The sequence below is a fragment of the Bos indicus x Bos taurus genome, chromosome 10 (assembly GCF_003369695.1).
Source record: "Bos indicus x Bos taurus breed Angus x Brahman F1 hybrid chromosome 10, Bos_hybrid_MaternalHap_v2.0, whole genome shotgun sequence".
NCBI classification, from domain to species: Eukaryota; Metazoa; Chordata; class Mammalia; order Artiodactyla; family Bovidae; genus Bos; species Bos indicus x Bos taurus.
Window position 1 is genome coordinate 34,074,647 of NC_040085.1, and position 25,904 is coordinate 34,100,550.

The 25,904-nt window shown below is 36.2% G+C and overlaps 1 protein-coding gene across 1 annotated transcript in view; it reads right to left on the reverse strand.

Moving 5' to 3' along the window:
• Positions 1-25,904, reverse strand: part of MDGA2 (MAM domain containing glycosylphosphatidylinositol anchor 2) — a 914,699-nt gene that overhangs the window by 317,310 nt on the left and 571,485 nt on the right. The window contains exon 6 of the mRNA XM_027553676.1: positions 10,393-10,662. Within this exon, the coding sequence (XP_027409477.1) occupies positions 10,393-10,662 (270 nt within the window). The remainder of the gene's footprint in view (positions 1-10,392; positions 10,663-25,904) is intronic.

A 25,904-nucleotide genomic window follows, 5' to 3' on the forward strand; every position in this document is an offset into this window, starting at 1 on the left:
TTTTTGCCAACTGGATCAAGAAAGGTTGGTCCAGTCAAAGCTATGGTTTTTCCAGTGGTCATGTATGGATGTGAGAGTTGGACTATGATGAAAGCTGAGTCCCGAATAATTGATGCCTTGAAATCTGGCATTGGACAAGACTCTTGAGAGTCCCTTGGACTTCAGGGAGATCCAACCAGTCCATCCTAAAGGAAATCAGTCCTGAATATTCATTTGAAGGACTGATGCTGATTCTAAAACTCCAATACTTTGGCCACCTGATGCAAAGAGCTGACTCATTGGAAAAGACCCTGATGCTGGGAAAGATTGAAAGCAGGAGGAGAAGGGACGACAGAGGATGAGATGGTTGGATGGCATCAACAACTCGATTAATATGAGTTTGAGCAAGCTCTGAGAGTTGGTGATGGACAAAGAAGCCTTGTGTGCTGCAGTACATGGGGTCACAAAGGGTCAGACAAGACTGAGCAACTGAACTGAAGTCACAAATGGGCACAGGTCATGGTATGTTTTTATAGTGTAGAATCATAGACTTTTAGTGCAAAAAGTACTTGAAAATTAGGAACTGTAATTTCTTGCTGTAGAGGAAAATAAGCAGAAGCCTCTTTATTCATAGTCTGGGAGCTAATTTAAAGGAAGCCATGTCCATATCATAGGTCTTTTTTCCTGCTATACTTTACTGTCTGCAGACTGTTTAATCCATATAGACTAAGAGTGGTGAGACAGTAGGCCTGGGAAATAAGTACCTCCCATAACAACAGGATAAAAAATCTGAATCAGGATTTTTCAAATTAATATCATTGTTTTGGTTCTATGTTACAACTCTAGAATATCCAAAAATGAAACAAACAAAAAGATATATAAATGCCTTCAAAGAAACAGAAGAAATTTAAAAGTAATGTACTTGAATAAGCTTCTTTTCTTCTGGCTGTTAACAAGTAATTGACTTTTAAAGCACTACTACCAAGTGATGCATCTCCTTTTGACTAAAGTATATGTGACAGATTCCAACTACTAAGTGGGACAATCTAAGTTTTAATAAAATAAGATGTATGACTAAGCTGTCTGTATATAATTATATAAAGTTAATTATAAGATTATACAATATCCAGATAAACTTTTTACATGAAATTGTATTTTATAATTCCTCCTGTGTTATTTCAACAAACAAAGGAAGTTAGATTTATTTCATTTGTAAGAGAAAAGTGAGTTATCTATATTCAGATGAGAACTACCAAATTGGTAATTTTTACATTTTGTATAGCCCTGATTAATTTTTAAAAAGATAATAATGAAACAATTTCAGAGCTACACAACATAATACACTAAAATTCTCTATGGTGTTTTGGGGAGATGTAATTACTACAGAATATTAAATTGGGAAAATAGAAATAGAGCATTTAATCTACATGAGTAATTGGGACACCTGCACACAGCAAACAGTTTAGCTGTTGGAGAATGTTAAAGGATTAGTTTTTTTTTTTTTTTTTTTTTTACAATTTCAGCTATTATCATTACAGTTTTTATTATTGAAAGATTATGGAAGAAATCTATTAATGACTGGAAATTTAATTTGATTAATCTAAATGCTTGGGAAGAACTGGGCTCACCCTGTAATTGGTAATTCACAAGTAATTTACATTTAGAAACACACTGGGAGCTAAATAAGATCAAATCTTTCTGGAAAATTGACAATCAACTCTGAATTTCTGGTCAATAGCTTATAGATATATACCTTTCAGCAAAAACAATGAACACACTTTATAGTTCTTGTTTTGTTCCTTGTTTATACTAGATTTCTTATTTGTGCAGCTATTTCGTATCTTTGTCTTTCATAATTCAATTTATCTCTTATCATTAATAGAAATTCTTTAACAATTTTGTACAATAATCTGTAAGACTGCCAATAAAAGTAGCAGAGTCATGCTCAGTCCTTCAAATGTAATATTTAGAAAATCCTAAACTACAAACAGTATGTTGGTGAGAATTTGAAGTATGCCCACCATTACTAGAGAAAGAAATACTGATTAACAAAAACATGGGATTTCCTCCAATCAAAAATGATTGTATATAAGGGAGGGAAATAGTGTAATGGGAAGGACTATACAATGTTGGTGATCTTTTACTAATGTGCATAAAACTGTATTCAATTTACAACCCAGAAAGAATTCTTAGTAAGTTTTTGGTAAGGCAAGGGTAGAGGAAAATAGAAGGACATTAGTCAGTTCAATTTGGGGACAGGGGGAGGGGTTATACATTTTAAAAAACTTGGCTGAATTTTGAAACGCATTATGGTACATTAGTTAAGACAGTGGCCCTTGAGCCATACTATGTGGGCTTTGAAACTCAGCTTCTCTGATTAAATAAGGCTTGTACTTGGGCAAAATTATTTCACTGCCTACTCTTCAGTTTTATTATTCTTTAAAATAGGGATAATAATATTTTTTACTTCATGAACATTTCAGAATTATCAAAAACTTCTTGTATATGGTGTACCTGATAGCCTAGTACATGATAAATGCTCAAAACAATAAAATTACTATTTCTTAAACAGAACCAGCATACTCAAAAAACTAACATTTTTTTTCATAGAATTTTATAATATTTTTTCAGTAATAATCCTATGAGTTTTGAACAAATATGTTTAATATAAAAATTCAAGTTTTTAAAGATCTTAGTCCTTTCATGTGGATATACTAGAATTAGGTAAATCTATGCTTTTCAGAGCAGAGGGTTATGATATTCCTAGAGATTACAGTATGCTTTTGTTCAGTTAGGAAAGTATACATTCATGCTTTGCTGAATACATATTGACTTCTTCCATAAAAGTTAAATCTATTTCAATATTGACAAAATATTTCCTCCATATTAGGAATCTGAGATCATAGCCAACAAAGATAAACTGGAGAAATTCTACAATTCAAAGAGGACATCTGTTCAGGACATCAATTTTGCAGAAGCCATGGTTCAACATAGGAGTTGATGAAATTAAGGAGGAAAAGGGAAAGACAGAGGCATAAACGTGCATTGAGGCAGCATTGGAGTATGAATGAAGAATATGGCTTGTTGTGGTGGCTCTAAAACACATCTGCAGACTCTCTGACTCATATCCCTCCAAAAGGTGAAAATATTTGATCTCCTCTTGGAACCAGGCCAATCTTTGGCATTGACTTGATGAATAGACAATAGCAGTAATGATATTACTTGACTTAAAAGGATAGAAACACTCTAGTCTGGGAGCCTGTACAAGTCTGGGACCTTGAGGCTGCCAAGAAGAGAAACCATGTAAAGAGGCTATTGAAAATGAATGAGAAAAATGAGAGACCAATAGATAACAGACAGAGAGACTGACCTAAGGAGCCCAGCTGTTTTAAATTTTCTGGTCCAGAAACCAGACATTTGATTGGAAATGCTTTGAAGATGCCAGCCCTATTATCTTCTGAGTGCAATTATATGAGACCCTGGATGGCTCAGTGGTAAAGAATTCACCTACCAATGCAAAAACCACAGGAGATACATGTTTGATCCCTGGGTTGGAAGATCCCTTGGAGATGGGCATGGCAACCCAGTATTCTTGCCTGGATAATCCCATGAACAGAGGAGCCTGGGGGGCTACACGCCATGGGGTTGCAGAGTCAGACACGACTGAGCATACACACATACAGTACTAGATATTTTAGCGGATTTGTGAGTAAATAAATAATTTATATCATTTCAAGCTATTGTTTTGTAGTGGCTTATTACACAGCAATGGATAATTAGGACAATGTGGCCTTTCAAATGAGTAGTCATCACATAAATGTTTAATATGGTTTAACATGTTATAGAATTTCATAATTTTGTTTGATATTATTTATTATATACTCAAGAGTATCAACAGGCAACAGAAGTCCAGAAGAAATAATAAAAAATGATGAATTTATTCAACATTTATTTATGAGAATCTACTATATGATAAGCAATTTTTTAAACTCCAGGTATATGTCATTGATAAACCTGAGAAATAGACAATTTCTTTGTTCCTATATACAGTGCCATGAAACAGACAGACAGTAAGTTGTTTAAATGTATAAAATAACTCCAGGCATTTATGTGATAAGAAGAAAGAATAGATCATTCAGTGCATTAAGGGTTGATTATCTAAGATAGGGGAGTCAGGGGAGATATTTCTCTGAAGATGGTATTTGAAAATTAACATCCCAGGCCGAAAGAACACCAAATGTTTAAGTCCTGAGTTGTGAAGAAGAACAAGACTAATGTATCTAAAGCAGAGTGAGTAAAGAAGAGAGTGACATGAAATGACCAAGTGAGGAATGTGAATTCCATTTTAGGTAAGTGGGAAGCCATGGGAGACCTGATCAGGAGAATGAGATAGCTCTCGAATGAGTGTAACAGAGATGGTTTACAGTTGACCAAAACCCATGCCCTCTTACACCTGGTACCCAATGGTGTGACTATGTACCAACAGAACAGACTATGTAGCCAACAGAACAACAGAATGTGATTGGAGCTAATACATATGCAACAGATAGAAGTCTTCCATGTGTGCCCATTCAAGCTCCTTCCCACTTCCAGCTGACAGGGATGGAGGCAATACTCAGAGCAATCTTAGAAGCCATAGACTGAAGATGACAGAAACATCATCACCCTAGGTGCCTAATGACTGCATGAAACAGACTCTCTACTCCTACATGCACCCATTTCACACACCAATCCCATATACAATGCCACTGCCAACACAATCAACTAGGGAACATCTTAAAGACTTCCATGATAAAAACTAGATTTTTGTTTTGGATAATTACATGTATGGGTCTATTTGTTATCTCAGCCTCTTGTTATTGTTTAGTCCCTAAGTCATGTCCAACTCTTTTGCGATGCCATGGACTATATCTCAACAGGCTCCTTTGTCCATGGGATTTCCCAGGCATGAAGACTGGAGTGGGTTGCCATTTCCTTCTCCAGGGGATCTTCCTGACCCAGGGATTGAACCTGCATCTCCTACATTGCAGGCAAATTCTTTACCACTGAACCACCAGCGAAGCCTTGTCTACTTTATATAACTCAGCCTAGTCCACCTTATATAATATAGTGGATAAACAGCCTCTTCTAAAACAGAGGCTGAACTGGAAAGAAGATTAATAAAGGGACTATTTCAATCAATGAGGGGAAACATGCCGATAGCTTACACAAGGGTGGCAACAGTGAACTTGGCAAGACATGGTCCCATTCAGAGTATAGTTCTAAGGTAGACCCAAAAGGACTTACTGATGATCACATAAGAACATCAGCTAGAAATTCTGAAAGTTCTTATAATCCTTCTATACTCTTGTGAAACCAGATAATAGAATAGACTTTTCCTGAATCACTCTTGACAGAGGAAAAAATCCACAGAATTTCACAATGAGTGTAAGGCAAATCTCCTTCTTATGCAGAATTTTCAAAAGTGAAAGAAACTCCATTCTATGATTCTAGGGATTTATAGCTAATTAAGCACAGAGATGGGGAAACAGTGGAAACAGTGTCAGGCTTTATTTTTGGGCTCCAAAATCACTGCAGATGGTGGCTGCAGCCATGAAATTAAAAGACGTTTACTCCTTGGAAGGAAAGTTATGACCAACCTAGATAGCATATTCAAAAGCAGAGACATTACTTGGCCAACAAAGGTCCGTCTAGTCAAGGCTATGGTTTTTCCCATAGTCATGTATGGATGTGAGAGTTAGACTGTGGAGAAAGCTGAGTGCCGAAGAATTAATGCTTTTGAACTGTGGTGTTGGAGAAGACTCTTGAGAGTGCCTTGGACTGCAAGGAGATCCAACCAGTCCCATTCTAAAGGAGATCAGTCCTGGGTGTTCTTTGGAAGGAATGATGCTAAAGCTGAAACTCCAGTACTTTGGCCACCTCATGCGAAGAGTTGACTCATTGGAAAAGACTCTGATGCTGGGAGGGATTGGAAGCAGGAGCAGAAGGGGACGACAGAGGATGAGATGGCTGGATGGCATCACCGACTCAATGGACGTGAGTTTGAGTGAACTCCAGGAGTTGGTGATGGACAGGGAGGCCTGGCGTGCTGCAATTCATGGGGTCACAAGGAGTCGGACACGACTGAGCGACTGAACTGAACTGAACTGAAGCACAGAGAAAAGTATCAAAGATGAAAGTTGACTGGAAACATATCTTTGAATAAATGTGAGATGACGCTTCTCAGGCTGAAGGCAGCCGGGAGCCTATTTCATCTCAGGCCTATTTAGGGGCATTTCATGGGACCAGCCAAAGCACTGAAATATTTTTGTTGAAATGATGCCTGGACATATCTGAGGAAATCAAAACCTGTGTGACCATAGGCTAGAAGTTGCTACCCTGGAATCTCTGTGCTCTCGCAGCATTTATTGGTAAGCACTTCTGCCTACAGCGGTGAGTCACACAGGGAGGAGAGGTAATATGGGCTTCTTGTCTTGGGCTCTTGTTGAGCTGGCTGCCTCGAGGAGAGAGAAGCCTTCAGCAGACAGGCAGGAGGGATAAGGTACAAAATGCTCAAGGAATATGGCACAGTGATAGTCTTGGGACAATGCATGACTAGAGATCTCTCCTTGGCACACATTTGTGTATCTCTTCTAATTTGTTGTCATTTAGTCATTAAAGTCATGTCCAACTCTTTTGCAACCCCATGAACTGTAGGACTTCCCATATGGCTCATTGGGTAAAAGAATCCACCTGCAATGCAGGAAATGCAGGCAGATGTGGGTTTAAACACTGGGGTGGGAAGACACCCTGGAGGAGGGCATGGAAACCCACTCCAGTATTCTTGCCTGGAGAATCCCATGGACAGAGGAGCCTGGTGGGCTACAGTCTACAGGATTACAAAGAGTTGGACATGACTGAAGTGACTGAGCCTGCATGGACTGTAGCCCACCAGGTCCTTCTGTCCAGATTTCCTAGGCAAGAATGGGTTTAACATTTCGTTCTGCAGGGGATCTTCCTGACCCAGGGATTGAACCTACATCTCCTGCATTGGCAGGCAGGTTCTTTACCACTGAGCCATCATGGAAGAGTCCATTAATGTGCCACAGAAGAAAAACAAAATTATATTGAGAAACCTTCCTATCCTACCCCAAGCCAGGAATATCGGAATCTGGCTATCAGGTCAGGGACAGGTTGGTAGAGAGAAGGGCAGAGAGTAAATAGACAAACAATTAGAAGCCAACCAGACTAGCCCCCTGTTCCCTTGCCCACTGAAGATCTCCAGCCCAAAGTTGCCCCAAGCTGTGCAGGGGAGAAAACTTTCCATTACATCAGGTTCAGTTCATTTTAGTTCAGTATCTCAGTCGTGTCCCATTCTTTGCAACTCCATGAATTGCAGCACGCCAACTCCCGGAGTTCACTCAAACTCACGTCCATCGAGTCCGTGATGCCATCCTGCCATCTCATCCTCTGTCGTCCCCTTCTCCTCCTGCCCCCAATCCCTCCCAGCATCAGAGCCTTTTCCAATGAGTCAACTCTTCGCATGAGATGGCCAAAGTACTGGAGTTTCAGCTTTAGCACCATTCCTTCCAAAGAACACCCAGGACTGATCTCGTTTAGCGTTTGTATTACTATTTTGCAGCACGCATACAAAACTCTGAACTAAACGTATGACTGTTATTTGAATGCACTGCAGGACTCTATTTCTAAAAATGAACCAAAGGTCCATGGGATCTGCCTGACTTTTTTTTTTTTTTTGCAGTGCAAAATTCAGCCACTGAATAAAAATTTTAAAAACTGCAGGCCACTAAAATATAGTAAGTCTTGATCATGTTATGAACCATGCTTGCTCAACACAGTGGCTCACTCAATTCATAACAGAAGAGAAATGTGGGCATTTCTAAATACAGTGACTCACAACAACAGAGAACTTTGGGTGGGAAAGTGGAAACTGAGCTCAGCCACCAACATGTACCTAGGACAACAGCATAATTTTCTTATCAAATGTATGAAGGAACTTGTTTTCTGACTTGGGAGAAATGTAGCTTAATCACTATAATCTCTTAAAAGATCATAAGAAAAGAATTGCGGCTCTGTTTCTGAATGTCCAACAAAACATTAAAACCTATGAGATTCCTCTTCAGTTTTGGAGTTCACTATCTACATAGATGGTTAACTACATTATTTAAAGTGTTTTCTATTTTTAAAAAAGCAAATGACACATTCAGAAATGTTTCTAGAATTTATTTTTTCCTGTCTGCTCCCTATTATTTTATTTTGTCCATGGATATTCTCAAATGATAGTGGAAACTCTATGCATAGACTATCCTCATGCTTGCTTAGAAAACCTGGTCTGTGGCTCTTGATTTAATTATGGAAAGGAATGGGGGAAAATGAACCCAGAGTTCTATTTGTGTATCCATGACACAATTAATCTAAGATATGGCAGAGTTCTACAAATTCAAAAGACTTGAAAATAATTTATTTGCTATAATAAGAAGAAAACCATTTTTTCTTTAACTGAATTTCTTGCCCTTTGTGGCAGAAATCAAATGCCTCATATTACTGTAGCAGTTTTTCTCCTCACAATTTAATCTAGGACTTGTTAACCAAGGCTATTTCTATATTCAGCAAGATTACATACAAACTCAATTTTATGAATTATGTGAATGCTACTGCTGAGAAATTCTACTGGTAATATGACTATGCAAATGGACACCAGGTAAATTAAAGGCATAAAAGAGGGTTTATAAATTGAAGAAATACATTATAAGGGTTTATTTATTTTAGGTCATTCATGTCAAAGCTGAAAACTATCTTTAGTAAGAACACAGATGAAAACTGCTAGATGGGCTAGGAAGAAGCAAATCATTCTAGAAGTATATATTTGCTGTGAATTGACTGAGTTCTTTATGGAGGGTCCCTGAGCAACACCACTATGATGGACACTTTGCCGCATATGCAGGAATTCAATACAGTTGCAGATGACTCTATGATTGAACTAGATTTAGAAACTGAAATGACCATAGTCACGAAAGATTGATGTGAAAACTGACTTAGAAGTTGGGTTGGTTCCGAGTCTGAAGTTTTAGGAACAATTTAATCAACTGATTTTCCTTGTTATACATGCTAATGGCAGATATATGGTTTATATGGTTTAAAAGCAAACCTGAGTATGAACAATACTTCTTTCAGTAACATTCAGTTTCATAAGACAACATTGCAGTAGCTTAATAGGCATGAAGTTTTATTTTATAATGATCCTAAGATAATGGTCTATTTGACAATTACTAAGTACAATCGCTAAATACATATTGTATGAGTACAATTTTGTGGCAGATAATGCAATATCTACAGTGTCTTGGTTTACATTGTAACATCTTGCGGTATTTTGAATAGAGTGTATTTTTGACCAAATAGTATATTTCTGATAGTTTAGATGGTAACAGATAACTATGGTCACTAAAACTACTAGTCTATGTTCACAAAATCACAAGTGTTTATCTCAATATACCCAATTATATTTTGTTGCCATCATAATCTTCCATCATGAGAAATTTTCATTTGTCTACTAGAAGAGGCCCATATGGATATCTATTTTAACTTTAGAGGCACAGGTATCCATCCTCAATCCCGAAGCCAGAGCCAAGCTGGTAAAGTAAGACAAGAAGAAGCATGCGCTCCTTGCACAGTGACTTTACCTTCTCTGAAATGGGAAGTTAGCATCTCCTCCACATGCAGCGCCAGTGCACCAGCTATAGAAATCACTGCTATTGACTTAGTGGTACGTACTTTTTACATCAATTGCTCAAATAAACTTTACCTTTTCCTAACTCTAACTTTTCCATGACTTTAGCTAATCTCAGTCTGTTAAAACTCTACCCAGCCTACAAGACCTAATTCAAATCATTAGATATTCCCTAATAATATCTGCCAGAAACTACTGTAATTTTTATTTTTATGCCCATAGCTTTTGCCTATCCTTGCCAAACACTGTATCATATGGCTCTAAATTGATACATTTACTTTTCACTCTCTGACAGTAGAATCCTTGAGTACAAGGAAATGTATAGATTTCAATGTAGTCCCACAGTTTAAGGTTCTTCATATAATAAGGATTCAATAAATGTTTATTAAACATTAAATTGATATGTTTGTTAAATCCTTAAAATTATACCCAATCTGTATAACAATGCATAATGTTCTATGCCACATTTGGGTTTTAAGCTTTTTTTTTTAGATAAAACTATTCCACAGTATCACTAAGAATGTGTTATGAAAACTATTCAAAGCAAATATAAAGCAGTGTTATTAAGACTCAGAGATATTAGGTTACTTATATAAATAAAGAACATTATTTACAAACATTATTTGCTTTATCATAGCCTGGCTAACCTAGAAATTTACACTGTAACATTCTCTAAGCAAACTTACCTCTCACAATGACGTTGGTGGACTTTTTTGCAGGGTTTCCCACATTATTATTGGCAATGCAGCTGTAAGTGCCAGCATCTTCTGAGGTGATGGCAGGTATGGTCAAAGTTCCTCCATTCAAAACAGTCTTTTCAGGCAGAGTCCCAAAGGACCTGACCCATGTGAGAGAAGGTACAGGCTCTCCTCCTGTCGTAACACATACTAATGTTATGGCCTCTCCAGGATTTACAACAATAGGGTCATCCACCAAGAGTTTAATTGACGGAGACGCTAAAAGACAAACAAAAGAACATGCACCTATTTAGATCTACTAGAGCTAGACTTCAACAGTATGCTTTATATTTACACAAACAATTAAAATGAAATACTGTTCTCTTGTGCCAAAGTCTTATTGTATTGATCAAATTTAAACCTTATAGAATGGTTATTTATTTTAATTATATGGCATAAACCTGTGGAATTTTACTAAGAATCTTACACATGGAGAGGGAAATTAAATTTTATGTATTCTTGAATTATTGTTTCACAATTAGAACAAATTAAAACAAAAATCCCTTTCTCTTTTAATGTTGACAATCACCATTTGTTTTTGTCCTTCCAGGTATAAATATTAAAGCTGTTTAGTTCTTGTATTTTCATGGTCAAGATCATCCTCAGGTCAAATGACATATTTTGCAAACTGAACACAATCAAGTAAGGAAAAAGATTGCCAGAGGATTTTACCAGGCAGTGGGCCTGGTTTTTCATCTTGAAAGGAATAACAAAATCACGTAATTTAAAGCATCTCCAATATTTCACCTCTAACCTCTGTTCAGAGAGTTTAGGCAATGTGAGTTCTCATAACCACTGTTTTAAAACTTAGAAGCAAATAAGCTGCTTTTCAAAAGTAGTCATCAAACTATGATGGCCACCACTCCAACATTTGGGTTATACTGATCTCCCCAGTGAAAGTAAGTTGTTTGAAAATTTTCATGTAAAAAAATGTAGATAAATATCCATTCAAAAAAATGCTTTCTTGCAGACTTTTCATCAAACGAAGTAAAAACTGCACAAAAATCTGTTCAGACACAGTACTTTCTTTTCTGCTTATATCACAATGTTAGTCTATGTAGCACATTACTAAATAAGAACAGAGGAAATGCATTATGTTAATATTTGAGTTCATACATTCAGAAATATTTGAGGCCAAATTTAAACTGAAATCTATCCATATTTGGAATACAAAGCGTTCAACTGTACTGTGTAACTGCTTTTAGATATTAATTTCAGCTCAGAGTTGGAGAGAGTTTTTCTCAGAATGAAAGGTAAACTCCCTATGGGGTTCAGTATTCTGCCTTGATGGAATATATAAATATTCAAATTAATATATATATATTCCACTGTATACATAGCTTGCCTTTGGGGACATAGGTGTGCCTTGAGGGCATTATACTAAGTGAGATAATTCAGAGACAGATCCCATATGATCTCACTCATATGTGGAGTATAAAAAAAATAAACAAAAAGCAAAAGAAATGCACAAGCCACCGCACACACCCCCCCCCAAAAAAAAGTAGATATAGAGAACAGAGTGCTGATTACCAAAGGGAAAGGAGTAGGGGAAGGGTGAAATAAGTAAATGATATCAACTGTATGGTGATAGACGGAAACAAAATTTTGGGTGGTGAGCTTGCTATAGGGTATACAGAAGTAGAAATATAGTATTGTACATATGAAACTCATAGACTATTATAGATCAGTGCTGTCTCAATAAAAAACAAATTTAAAAAGATGCCAAGGGAGAATAAGAAAGCAATTCCATGTTACAATTATGGTTCTGTGTAATGGGGATAGAATGCCTGGGTGACATTTTTAAACATTGTTGGCCTTTCTAACATCATTGTAAGTAATATACAAGTTTTCAAAGTATTTTAATTGCCCTTCTGAGGTGCTGACTACTAAAATCTATGATTAAAAACCTGTTGGGAAAGTCATAAAATTAAAATGAGACAAAAGGCACTGCAGAGTTTGGTAGAAAAGAAAGTATTTCAAAATGCTATTTAATATTGCTAAACTGATAAAAAGATACTACTAATGAAATTTTTAAAAAATAGATAGTATACTTTATTTATTGACACAGCATTATGAAACAGTAGTAGAAATTCTTACAGCCCAGTTTGAGGTAAACAGTATAATTTTACAAAGATATTTAGTTAGAACACAAGTCTAGAGAGTCCAATAGTTATATTAATAAGACTCATTTGTTTTACACCATGTTTTAGTAAATTAAAAATCCCAAGGCCTAAGGACCATTAATAGTATATGTTTATTTTATTTTATTTTATTTTAATTTTATTTTTAAACTTTACATAATTGTATTAGTTTTGTATGGGGAGGGAGGAGGGAGGAGGGTTCAGGATGGGGAACACATGTATACCTGTGATAGTATATGTTTAGATTATGGAAACACACAATGGTGATATTAAGTCAAGAAATATTTGCCTCTGAAATTGACTTGTATAAGGATGAGTTGTTTTAAATATACTTGTATATTTTGAGGACACATAATAAAAAATTTATTAATTTTGCTTTACATTTTTTATTTGGAAGTTGAAACTATTGTTTTTCCAAGATTCAGCATTTTTTTAGAGGCTTTAAAATCTCAGGCAAAACTGAATTGCAAGTGAATGATATTATTTTAAACAGTGTTTTTAAACTCTTCAACCACATTGATTCCATGTGCTGTTTCTTATTTTGTACTTACATAGGTAATTAGTAAACTAAGAAAAATTGATCTCATCACATTAAATCATGTACATGGCTGAGTGTTCTTTAAATGTCTATTGCATGCTTTGCTTGAACTACTCCATCATTACATAAGAACAAATGTACAAAGCCATTGAGATCATCAGCTTCCTTATAACCGTGAGACAAGAGCATCGGTCAAAACCATGTTGCAGGATCTAGACATCCAGTCATTCTTCACAGCAACATGTGAGAGACGGATTACTATTTGAAGTTCATTTTTAAGTTAATAAAGAAATGAAACACAGAAGTTAAAAAGGGACAAGAGAAAAACAGAGTGGACAGTATGTTAGTTTTTATTTGGAATGTTCATCAAACCAATGTAAAAAGTAGAAAAAGGTGAACTACATAAAGTAAACAAAGGCAGTTAAAGTTAAGTGAAGAAGCATTGAATGGATGATGGATGAAACTAGGGGGAGGAGGGAAGGGAGGGAACATATGTTTACATATAGCTGATTCACCTCATTGTACAGCAGAAACTAACACAACATTGTGAAGCAACTGTACCCCAATTAAAAAATAAAATAAACATCACATATGATTTTAAACATGTTTATAGTTATCACCAAATGGCTCAAATTACATAAAAATTATTCCAACGAAGTCCGTTTTTAACATGACACACAATACCAGCCATAAATTCTCTACGTACACAGTGGTCATAAATAAGTGCCCATCTGACTTTCAGAATGAGAATCTTGCCAGCACTCAATGATGGAAGGCATGGGTCATCATAGCAATTGTCTCAGAGACTTGACTCTTTCCTTAAGATCAGTATGTCAACATTCTAGCATGTTTGATACGCTCTGTGGTGCAAATACAGTAGATAGATAGATCTATAAATTATTGGTCCTGGGAAGGATGTGATGAAGTATAATGACAGGCAAACAAAGAGAAAGAAAGGAAAAAGAAAGGAAGGGAAAAGAAAGAGAGGAGAGACCAAACAGTCTGTGGTTTTTATTTTCCAAAATCCTAAACCCTTTAATAACTATAACATGGAAAGTATATTTTAGGAAATCTCTCTGAGGAAGAGAACTCTTCCCAAGTTCTCTTCAGCTCCTCCCCTCCTAGCAAACAAAAAGAAAAGTTTTTTTTTGGGTTGAGCAACAGTTACTTCAGTGGATCTGCGACAGAAAGAGGACTGGTTTCTTGGCTCCCACACCAAATCCCAAACATTTGGATATTCAAGAGTAAAGAGGATCTCTGTGTCCCTTCTTGGTTGAGGTCACTAAGTGTGACTGGCTAGACAGACATAGTGAGTCCATGGGGCAGGCTCCATGCTTCAGGGGAACAGCCCCAGCCCCAGATGATGGAATGGAAGAAGCGGAGAGACAGGTCAGAACTGAATGTGACAAGACAATTGGAATGAAGGAGATGTTAGGTGATCCATGCCCTTCAGAGGTCCAAGTCTCATGTCCCACACCATGGTGAAATAAAAGCAACCCCTAGAATTTAAACAAAATCTGGTGGAAATGGGAAATCCATGTTACCAATTTCTGAAATTATGGCAAAATAGATAGTTGAAATAAAAATGAAGTTAAATTATAGAATAATAAAGATATATTTCTTTCAAACCTGAGTTTGTAGGCAGGGATTCATACCCATTAATTTTAGTGAGTCAGTTCCTCATGAGGTCCTCTGGATGGGCAATACAAAGGTTTAGCTTGGGGTTAATTAAGAATACATTCTGTAGGAAGAAAATACTATTTTAGCCAAGGTCAGTGACTTTTTTTGGTGCTTTGTTTGGCTATTACCTAACATAATAGCTTGCTGAAAATAAACATTTCCTTAAAAAATGAAAACAATGCAATGATAATCATCTTATATTTTTAGAGATTTAGCCCTCCATGGATCTGGGCAATTTTTAAAAAGGAACTAAGATTTCTATCCCTGACTCTGAATAAATGGATGTGAAGTAGTTAACTACAGTAAAAGCTGCCATTTAGATTGAGTTAGAAATACCCTAAGACACATAATTCCTTGATTGAAAGGAAATTGACTATTGAGTCACAGAGAAAAATCAAAAGGAAAGAAGAACATAAAAACCAAACCAAAAAAAGAAAAGAAAAACAACCACCACCACCAAAACTCACAAGAAAGAACTACAATAAAAAATCCACAGCTAGGATGGTATTTGTCTTAGCTTGAATCCTCCCCAAATCCGGTCCTGATATAAGTAGATCATTAGGGTGAAGATCCCAGGAAGCATATTGAAGGAGTAGAGAAGAGATAAAGAAAGGGAAAACATTCAGTAATGGAACAGGAATGAGTTGTGGTCACTGTAGGAAACCTGACTCCCTGCTGTTGGGAACCCTCTGGGAAACTAGAAAGAACACATCCTAGAACTTTCCCTCTGAAAAATGAGGAGGCCGACTGGGGTGTTTATCTACCAACCCCTGTCCCTCATTAGTTAAGGACTATTCTATGGGTTTTAACGTCCCAAGATTCTCCGTTGTCTGAACACATTGATTAGTCTAGAGAGAGTTTTCAGACAGAAGGACATAGAAAATAAACTGTCAAAAGAAACAATAACCTCCAGAGCAAGGCAGTCACAGAGTCTCCTAGGGCACCCTTTCCGTGTAAGTTCAATGACTAATAGTTGGCCACATGGAGATAATGTGAAAAGTATACAGAAAAAATAAGGAAAAATCAGTGGTGAGTTGGGGCACATTTACTCATCAGGATATAAGCACAAAATAAAATGAGTAACAGCACAGCATGAATAAAAGGAAGAGGAAGTGAAAATATATACAATTAACTTTTTGTTTCTTTTCCAAGGATCTACATTTTTCAAACTGAAAGAATATTCACACGCTAGACAAACCAAGTCCAGCTTCTATATGGAGAGACATGCTATATATACAGATTTGAGGAATAAAATTTCTCTTGCAAAAAGAAGTCATTTAACTGAGATACAAGAATCACTATATTTTTGTGCATTTCATTGAAATTCATTTAAAACAGACATTTCAATGAACATTTCATATAATAAAAAATGAGAGAATATATTAGAAGTTGATTTGAAAATTCAAAATAATCCACCTATGTAGTTGAAATTATTATTCTAATATTATCATTATTGACAAGTTGATTGATTCTCATGAAGTCCAGGAATGATATATTACTAGGAAATTCTATAAAACAATGCTCCAGGATATGACAATATTTGAATAGCAATCATAAATAGTCTCTAGAGCATGAGAGAGCCTTTGCCACATATATAGAAGCTAACAAGCATTTTTCACTTTTTTTTTTAAATGTCCATAGCACAGACAGTCCTGCAAATGATTGAGAAAGCAGAGTAAATATGTTGCTTCATGGAACATAAAATTTTCCTAAAAGAGACATTCTGCATAATAGCATCAGTTCCAAAAAGAGTTTCACTAGATAGGTTTTGTTTGATTAACAAAATATTATTTATTGCTTATTTTTATTGTTACTAGGAATAAATGCTTTTAGATATTGTTTGTTCTGCCCAGTATAACACTTTTCAACATAGTCATTTAATACGTATTTATTGAGCACCTACTGTGTATCAAGGCCTGTGATAGGTACCTGGAATATAACAGTGAACAAAACAGCCAGAGCTCCTGCACTCAGTTTTACATCCTAAAAGGACAAAAACCTGTTATCTCTCATTGTCTTCAGTGACTTCACATATATAAATCACCTCCTGTTCTCTGATTTTGTGTGCATTTCTTATTCTTGACCAGAATATTTATGCCATCACAGAACAATGAGTAAAGAAATTTGCCAACAGGTATTCTTCAATGAAATCAGACTTTATAAATTATAACAGGTTTTATATATATCTGAATCCAGTCATTAAACAAGATAACAGAAAAAAATAGAACTACAACTTGGTTTCCAAGGTGAGTAAAAATACAAAAGATTAAGTCAAAGCTTATTTTAGTCAATAAGTTATGTTAATAGCTGGGGTACTAATACTTAATGGCCTGAAAATTCTTTATAATATTTTTAAAACATGATGGGAAAAACATCATCACCACACATATCTCTGTCCTTTGGTCAACAATCCCTTACTGTTCCTTCCAACAGGTGAAACTGGCAAAACATGGTCTCATTCAATTTTATCAGAAGCTGAGTGTCATCTGCAGTTGCAGCAGAATCCTTGAGGGTCATCACTCATGGAAAGAAAATTCAAGCTAAAAAGCACTTCCAACCAAGGGATCTGTTTTCCAGGGAATTTCCAGTTCTAGAAGATACTGGCTTTTTAGGGATAGGGCCAGTTTGCAAAGATGCCCTCCTCACAAAATCAGCATAATGTGAACTTGCTATTCCTGTTGCCTGGGAGTTTCTTCAACTGCTTATTCACCAGGTAAATGACTTTATTATGGTCAAATCTCAAAAAAATTTCTTTGCCAAATTCCTAGTTTTTGTCCAAAGCAATTGAATTCCTTCCTGCTTTGAATTATATAAACATAGCAGCTTATAATAGCTCTCCTCACAACATACCCTTGTTTAGTTGCTCAGTTGTGTCCAACTCAGCCACCTCATGGTCTGTAGCATGCCAGGTTTCCCTGTCCTTCACCATCTCCCAGAGCTTGCTCAAACTCACGTCCACTGAGTCAGTGATACTATCAAATCATCTGGGCCTCTGTTGTCCCCTTCTCCTCCTGCCTTCAATCTTTCCTAGTATCAGGGTCTTTTCCAATGAGTCAGTTCTTTGCAGCAGGTGGCCAAAGTATTGGAGCTTCAACTTCAGCATCCGTCCTTCCAATGAATATTTAGGATTAATTTTCTTTAGAATTAACTGTTTTGATCTCGTTGCATTCCAAGGGACTCTCAAGAGTCTTCTCCAACACCACAAATCAAAAGCATCAATTCTTCAGTGTTCAGCCTTCTTTATGGTCCAACTCTCACATGCATACATGACTACAGGAAAAACCATAGCTTTGACTCTGTAGAAATTTGTCAGCAAAGCAATGTCTCTGCTTTTTATACGTTGTCTAGGTTGGTATTAGCTTTTCTTCCAAGGAGCAACTGTCTTTTAATTTCATGGCTGCAGTCACCATCTGCAGTGATTTTGGAGCCCAAGAAAATAAAGTCTCTCACTGTTTCCATTGTTTCCCCATCTATTTGCCATGAAGTGATGGACCAGATACCAAGGTAATTGCTTTTTGAATTTTATTTATTTTTCTTATTATAAACATATTTATTTTAATTGGAGGCTAATTACTTTACAATATTGTATTGGTTTTGCCATACATCAACATGAATCCGCCACGGGTATATAAGTGTTCCCCATCCTGAACCCTCCTCATACCTTCCTCCATGTACCATCCCTCTGGGTAATCCCAGTGCACCAGCCCCGAGCATCCTGTATCATGCATCGAACCTGGACTGGCAATTTGTTTCATATATGATATTATACATGTTTCAATGCCATTCTCCCAAATCATCCCACCCTCTCCCTCTCCCACAGAGTCCAAAAGACTGTTCTATACATCTGTGTCTCTTTTGCTGTCTCGCATATAAGGTTATCGTTACCATCTTTCTAAATTCCATATATACACATTAGTATACTGTATTGGTGTTTTTCTTTCTGGCTTACTTCACTCTGTTTAATAGGCTCCAGTTTCATCCACCTCATTAGAACTGATTCAAATGTATTCTTTTTAATGGCTAATACTCCATTGTGTATATGTACCACAGCTTTCTTACCCATTTGTCTGCTGATGGACATCTAGGTTGCTTCCATGTCCTGGCTATTATAAACAGTGCTGCTATGAACATTGGGGTACCTGTGTCTCTTTCCCTTCTGGCTCCTCAGTGTGTATGCCCAGCAGTGGGATTGCTGGGTCATAAGGCAGTTCTATTTCCAGTTTTTTAAGGAGTCTCCACACTCTTCTCCATAGTGGCTATACTAGTTTGCATTCCCACCAACAGTGCAAGAGGGTTCCCTTTTCTCCACACCCTCTCCAGCATTTATTGCTTGCAGACTTTTGGATAGCAGCCATTCTCACTGGCGTGAAATGGCACCTCATTGTGGTTTTGATTTGCATTTCTCTGATAAATGAGTGATGTTGAGCATCTTTTCATGTGTTTGTTAGCCATCTATATGTCTTCTTTGGAGAAATGTCTGTTTAGTTCTTTGGCCCATTTTTTGATTGGGTTGTTTATTTTTCTGGAATTTAGCTGCAGGAGTTGCTTGTATATTTTTGAGATTATTATTTGTCAGCTGCTTCATTTGCTCTTATTTTCTCCCATTCTGAAGGCTGTCTTTTCACCTTGCTTATAGTTTCCTTTGTTGTGCAGAAGCTTTTATTTTTAATTAGGTCCCATTTGTTTATTTTTGCTTTTATTTCCAATATTCTGGGAGGTGGGTCATAGAGGATCCTGCTGTGATTTATGTCAGAGAGTGTTTTGCCTATGTTCTCCTCTGGGAGTTGTATAGTTCTGGTCTTACATTTAGATCTTTAATCCATTTTGAGTTTATTTTTGTGTATGGGGTTAGAAAGTGTTCTAGTTTCATTCTTTTGGAAGTGGTTGACCAGTTTTCCCAGCACCACTTGTTAAAGAGATTGTCTTTAATCCATTGTATATTCTTGCCTCCTTTGTCAAAGATAAGGTGTCCATAGGTGCGTGGATTTGTCTCTGGGATTTCTATTTTGTTCCATTGATCTATATTTCTGTCTTTGTACCAGTACCATACTGTCTTGATGATGTAGCTTTGTAGTGGAGCATGAAGTCAGGCAGGTTGATTCCTTCAGTTCCATTCTTCTTTCTCAAGAGTGCTTTGGCTATTCAAGGTTTTTTGTATTTCCATACAAATTGTGAAATTATTTGTTCTAGCTCTGTGAAAAATACCATTGGTAGCTTGATAGGGATTGCACTGAATCTATAGCTTGCTTTGGGTAGTATACTCATTTTCACTATATTGATTCTTCCAATCCATGAACATGGTATATTTCTCCATCTATTAGTATCCTCTTTGATTTGAATGTTGAGTTTTAAGCCAACTTTTTCACTCTCCTCTTTCACTTTCATCAAGAGGCTCTTTAGCTCCTCTTTGCTTTCTGCTATATGATGGTGTCATCTGCACATCTGAGGTTATTGATGTTTCTCTCAGCAATCTTGATTTCCGCTTGTGCTTCATTCAGCCCAGCATTTCACATGATGTACTCTGCATGTAAGTTAAATAAGCACAGTGACAATAGACAGCTCTGACAAACTCCTTTCACAATTGGAACAAGTCCATTGTTCTATGTCCATTTTGAACTGTTGCTTCTTGACCTGCATACAGGTTTCACAGGAGGCAGGTAAGGCAGTGTGGTATTCCCATCTCTTTAATAATTTTCCACAATTTGGTGTGATTCAGACAGTCAAAGGCTTTAGCATAGCCAATGAAGCAGAGGTAGACATTTTTCTGGAATTCTCTTGCTTTTTTTATGATCCCACAGTTGGTAATTTGATCTCTGGTTTCTCTGCTTTTCTAAATCCAGCTTGAACATCTGGAAGGTCTCAGTTCACACACTGTTGAAGCCTAGCTTGGAGAATTTTGTACATTACTTTGCTAGCGTGTGAAATGAGCACAACTGTGCGGTAGTTTGAACATTCTAGCTGCATACCCAAGCCACCATTAGAATATTTACCTTCCCCTTTCACTCTGAAATATTTAAGAATTGAATTATCTGTAAAAAGGTGATGGTTTTCTTATTTGTAACAAGAACACTCATAAAATTGTTTGCAAAGAACTGTGAGCTCAATAAAGTTTTATTGAAAAAAATGCTGAATTTAAAGATTAGAGAACAGGAACTCCACATAAGATCTATTTGTCATAAACTTAACCCCCCCAAAAAAATCAGCATGAAAAACTCAGGATTTCATGAACCTTTCATTAAAAAGTACTAGTTATGAAGACCTTTCAGGTTTTTCATTGTTTAACCCATCTAAACTTAACCATGCTTTATGTCACTAACAAGACGATAGCAAAGAATTTCTCTATCAAAATTTAGAGCACCACTCACAAAAATAATTACAGCATATTATTTATACTTCTTCGTACTTAATTTTTTGCTCAGTTTCAGCAAACATATTACTATTAATAAACCATCTGAATAAATCAATTATGTCCATGATACCAAAACTAGAGGCATAAGCCATTTGTCATAAGAAGACAGCATGTGGGTAATTCAATATAGAATTTTAAAAACTCAGTTAAGATTTAAGGTTCTTCCTTAAGAATGATATAGCAGTGGAACAGATAGAAACATCACCTCTAAAACCATCTGGTGTTGGTTTCCTAGTATACTTCTTGAGGCCTCATTAGAGTAGCAAAGAAAACAAGACAATAAAATTCTGCTTTAGCCATCATAGCTGCTGAAATGGAGGCAGCTGGCATTTCTACAACCAGTGTTATAACATAGAGGGATTGTGCAAAAAGATATTCTCTTATTAGTCAGTCTCTTACTCCATCTTATTGGTCTTATAAACATTAGATTTTTTTTAATATTTTTAAATTAATTCTTATACCTTTTCCTTTTTTAGGCTGCCCTTGCACTGCATAGGCTTCCCTGATGGCTCAGATGGTAAAGCATCTGACTGCAATGTGAGAGACCCAGGTTCGATCCCTGGGTCAGGATCCCCTGGAGAAGGAAATGGAAAACCACTCTAGTACTCTTGCTGGGAAAATCCTGTGGACAGAGGACCTAGTAGGTTATGGTCCATGGGGTAGCAAAGAGTCAGACATGACTAAGTGACTTCACTTGTACTCCATGGCATGTGGGATCTTAGTTCCAATTCCAGGCATTGAACCCATGCCACCTGAATTGGAAGTACAGAGTCTTAACCACTGAACCACAATGGAAGTTTCATTTTATAGTAATTTGGCTAATGTGACTCATAGCTAATCTTAAAGAATAATGTTGAACAGATTTAACTCTGCTGGGACTCTTTTTGCCTCTCCAGGGGAATTTATTAGTTTCCAAAGTATTGCCCAGGCCAAATTTCTACCTTGATTAGGAAAAAACCTTGGCATATAGTCTCCTAATCTTATGACATATCTGTACTGAGGTTACTCATATATATAAATTGGTTCCAAGAGACAGCAAAGATTAGAAATCACATCGTGAGCTTAATTAGCCAGGTCATTGATAGCAACTGAATAAATTGATGGTAAACAAAGGAATAACCTATGTTTTATTTAAATAAAAACTGTTAATTCAACATATATCTATTAAGAGCCAACTATGTGTCAGACTGTTCTAGGCACTGGAAGTAACAGGACAAAACAGACAAAAATCCTGCCCTGAGCTGTTTGCAATTAGATGGAGACAATCACAGACCTTAATACGTTCCAGGCACTCTTCAATCAGTTTTACACATATTTCTTATGTAATTTTATGAGACGACTAGTATTATTACTTATTTTACTTAGTACCAATCTGAGAAACAGTATAGATAAGTTTGCCACGGCAACATATATAGTGAATGGCTCCAGAGCTGAGATTCTAATCTAGGCAGTCTCACTTCAGATGGATAAACACAGTAAATAAACTCCAGAGTGAAATAAAGTTAATAATTTTCAAGTTCTAATTAAATTCCTGGTGATATTTATGCCAGAGGAAGAATTAATTCTGCTGCTCTAATAGAAGGGATAACATTAATATCATCCATTATAATAAAGCCTAAGGAAGGAAAAAATAGACATAGTTTGCTAGTCAGGCTTATAGAAATCTCTATCATTTATAATAGCAGACAAAAAGGTCTTGTGAACCCACTAAGGCATGATTTAAAAGCCTAAATTCTGAAGTGATGGTAAAAGAGGCTCTGAGGCCATTGCTCAGTGTTTTCACTTCTAATTTATACAAAACTATAATGGGCTGATTTATTTAAGTTCTCAGACTTCACAAGGTAAGGAGGAGAAATTTCAACAAGGAAAGGATTCCTTAGACAGGAAAATGGAGAACAACAGTGTAGGTAACAGCATGCCACTAAGAAAAGAGTAAGAAAAACAAGTGTATTATTACAAGGAATAGCACGCAAATTCACAAAGATGAACTTATTAACCAAGTCTTCTTCTAGTTCAACTGTCAATCTTAAAATATCAGATTAGGCAGGTACAGTTTTAAAAGGCAAGAAAAGAAGAAATATAGCCATATCTTCAGGTATTAATCATGGGATAAAGAGAGAGAAAAAGGGAGAAAGAGAGAGAGACTTTTGCTGGTGCTTCTAAAGTAAACTATCAAATACTACTTTGCAAAGGACAAAAGTGGTCATATTTTGCTAAATACAATACTGGACCAAAGGTCAGATTAAATAAATCAAAGTATATCAATCATGCATACATTCATATTTAACACATTTAAGCATTAAAATGATTATTTATGTTAGCCTCTAGAAGTAGTTACATAAAACAGAATATCATATCTTGATTGCTGAATTGGGTCACAACTCAAATGGCACTTGCATCATGGGTACCTCAGCCCTTACCAAGTATCTATTACAACCTTCTAGCTGGAATTTCTGCTGCAGCCTGAAAATGTTGGAGTGAGGAATCTAACTCTAGGAGATGAGAGGTGCTTCAATAAATCAAGGCCTGCCCTGGGAAACGTGAGCACTATGTACATTTTCATTTATAAAGGGCTAAATATGTTTTTTAGGAGATGTTCTCCTTTCAAGTACACAACAATTAACTATTATTTACTTTGTGCTTACATTGATATTCTTTCCCCACGGTTAATTAAATGAAAAAGAAAGGAAAAGAGAGGCTGAATCAGAGCATAGTTTGTTAAAAATGAATGTGCCAAAGAAAAGGGATTTGATTCCAAGTTTTGTGTGTGGTTAGGAGCCAATTTCGGAGAAGGCGATGGCACCCCACTCCAGTACTCTTGCCTGGAAAATCCCATGGACGGAGGAGCCTGCTAGGCTACAGTCCATGGGGCCGCTAAGAGTCGGATACGACTGAGCGACTTCACTTTCACTTTTCACTTTTCACTTTCATGCATTGGAGAAGGAAATGGCAACCCACTCCAGTGTTCTTGCCTGGAGAATCCCAGGGACGGGGGAGCCTGGTGGGTTGCTGTCTATGGGGTCTCACAGAGTCGGACACAACTGACGCAACTTAGCAGCAGCAGCAGCAGGACCCAATTTATTGGACTAAATTACAAACCACAAAATTGTGGTTTGCACTTCAGAAAAATGGCAATTTTAAACTCTAGACCTTGTAATAGGTGTCAGTACTGTATCATGTTGACACACTGCAAATACTAACTCCTGTTTAAGAATTTTATTAGAGACCTAAATCCAACATGAGTCAAAAATAGCTGTTTCTTATCTTGGGATTTCAGACATTCAGAGTACTTTTAAATATACTGTTGCCATATTCTGGGACAATGCAGCTATATTATAAGGGAGGCATTTCTTTTTTTGAGTAAGATAATACTGTAGTGTAACATATGTGAAGGAACTAAAAAAGCTGCACAAAATAAAATGTTGCTTAAGGAAAGACTAAAAGCCAACAAAACTTTTAAAATACAATTTTAATATAAAAGATAAAACATTTACTGAATCACCTCTGAATTCAAATCCTCTTGACACATGAGAAATGCATGTACAAAAAATGTCCTGCTGATATTTTATTTCTCAAAACTATTGAAAATATAATTTTCCCTCTCTAGTTCCGATGCTTTCAACATAGATTTTGTTAAACCCATATTTCCCATTCTGCATGATTAATATGCACTAATGAAATATCTTTGCAGAGGAAACAAATACTTACCATTTGTTTGCGGTGTTGAACTATGCTTTGTTTTTCTTCATCTTAATATTGATATGTATTGAATTGCCTATTAAACTCTCCAGTGACTTGAGAATTAAATCCATATTACATATTCTTTGACTGTGGAACTGTATACATATAATAATGCTTTTCTAAACCTGTTCATATTTAACATTTGACTTAAACACACAAAACAATGCTTAGTACGCAGAGTGTTACATAGTCACTGAATTTTCAGTGAAAATCTAGATAACTAGATCTGAAATCTAGTTATCATTTTGCTGTGTCGTCCACACTGTCATAACTCTATCTGGATACCATATCTGATTGCTGTTTCCTTATGGTTCCAAAATGAAAAAGACATAAACATTACAATTTTCAACAGGTTGAGCTAATTCTAAGCCTGAAAGACAAAATGCAGTGAGGCAGGACTTTAGTTAAGTATTCATGATCAACACCAAGAGAAATAGAAAGATAGATACAGTTAAGAATAGAAGGAGTTTTACTTCTTTTCACCCATTTCGTACCTCTCAGACAGTTATCTTAGTGGATTCAATCCCAGGGAAATTTATAAGAACCTATATCACACTATTTGTTTTTCTAACAGCTTGTTCATTTACTTTCTGTTGTGTCTTTTCCCTTCCACTTTGAAAATATATATTTTAATTTGTACTCAATATGTGATAATCATTTTGAAAAAATTTCTTACTTATGGTTACTTAGTAAGTCAAACTATATGAAATTGCCTATATTTTACCATTTTAGAACTATACACTATTTTTGGTAAAACAAAGTAAACCTATCTTGCCAGATTCTACTAAAGACAAACCACTACCTAATAGTATTTTACTTGACTAAAAATTCTGCCTCTTGCTTGGCTGTGCACAACGTTGCAATGCAAAATCAAACTGCAACTTAAGAGTAGCTTCAGACAAGTGTCGTATCTATTACTGCCAAAAAATTGTACACCAGTTTATTGATCATT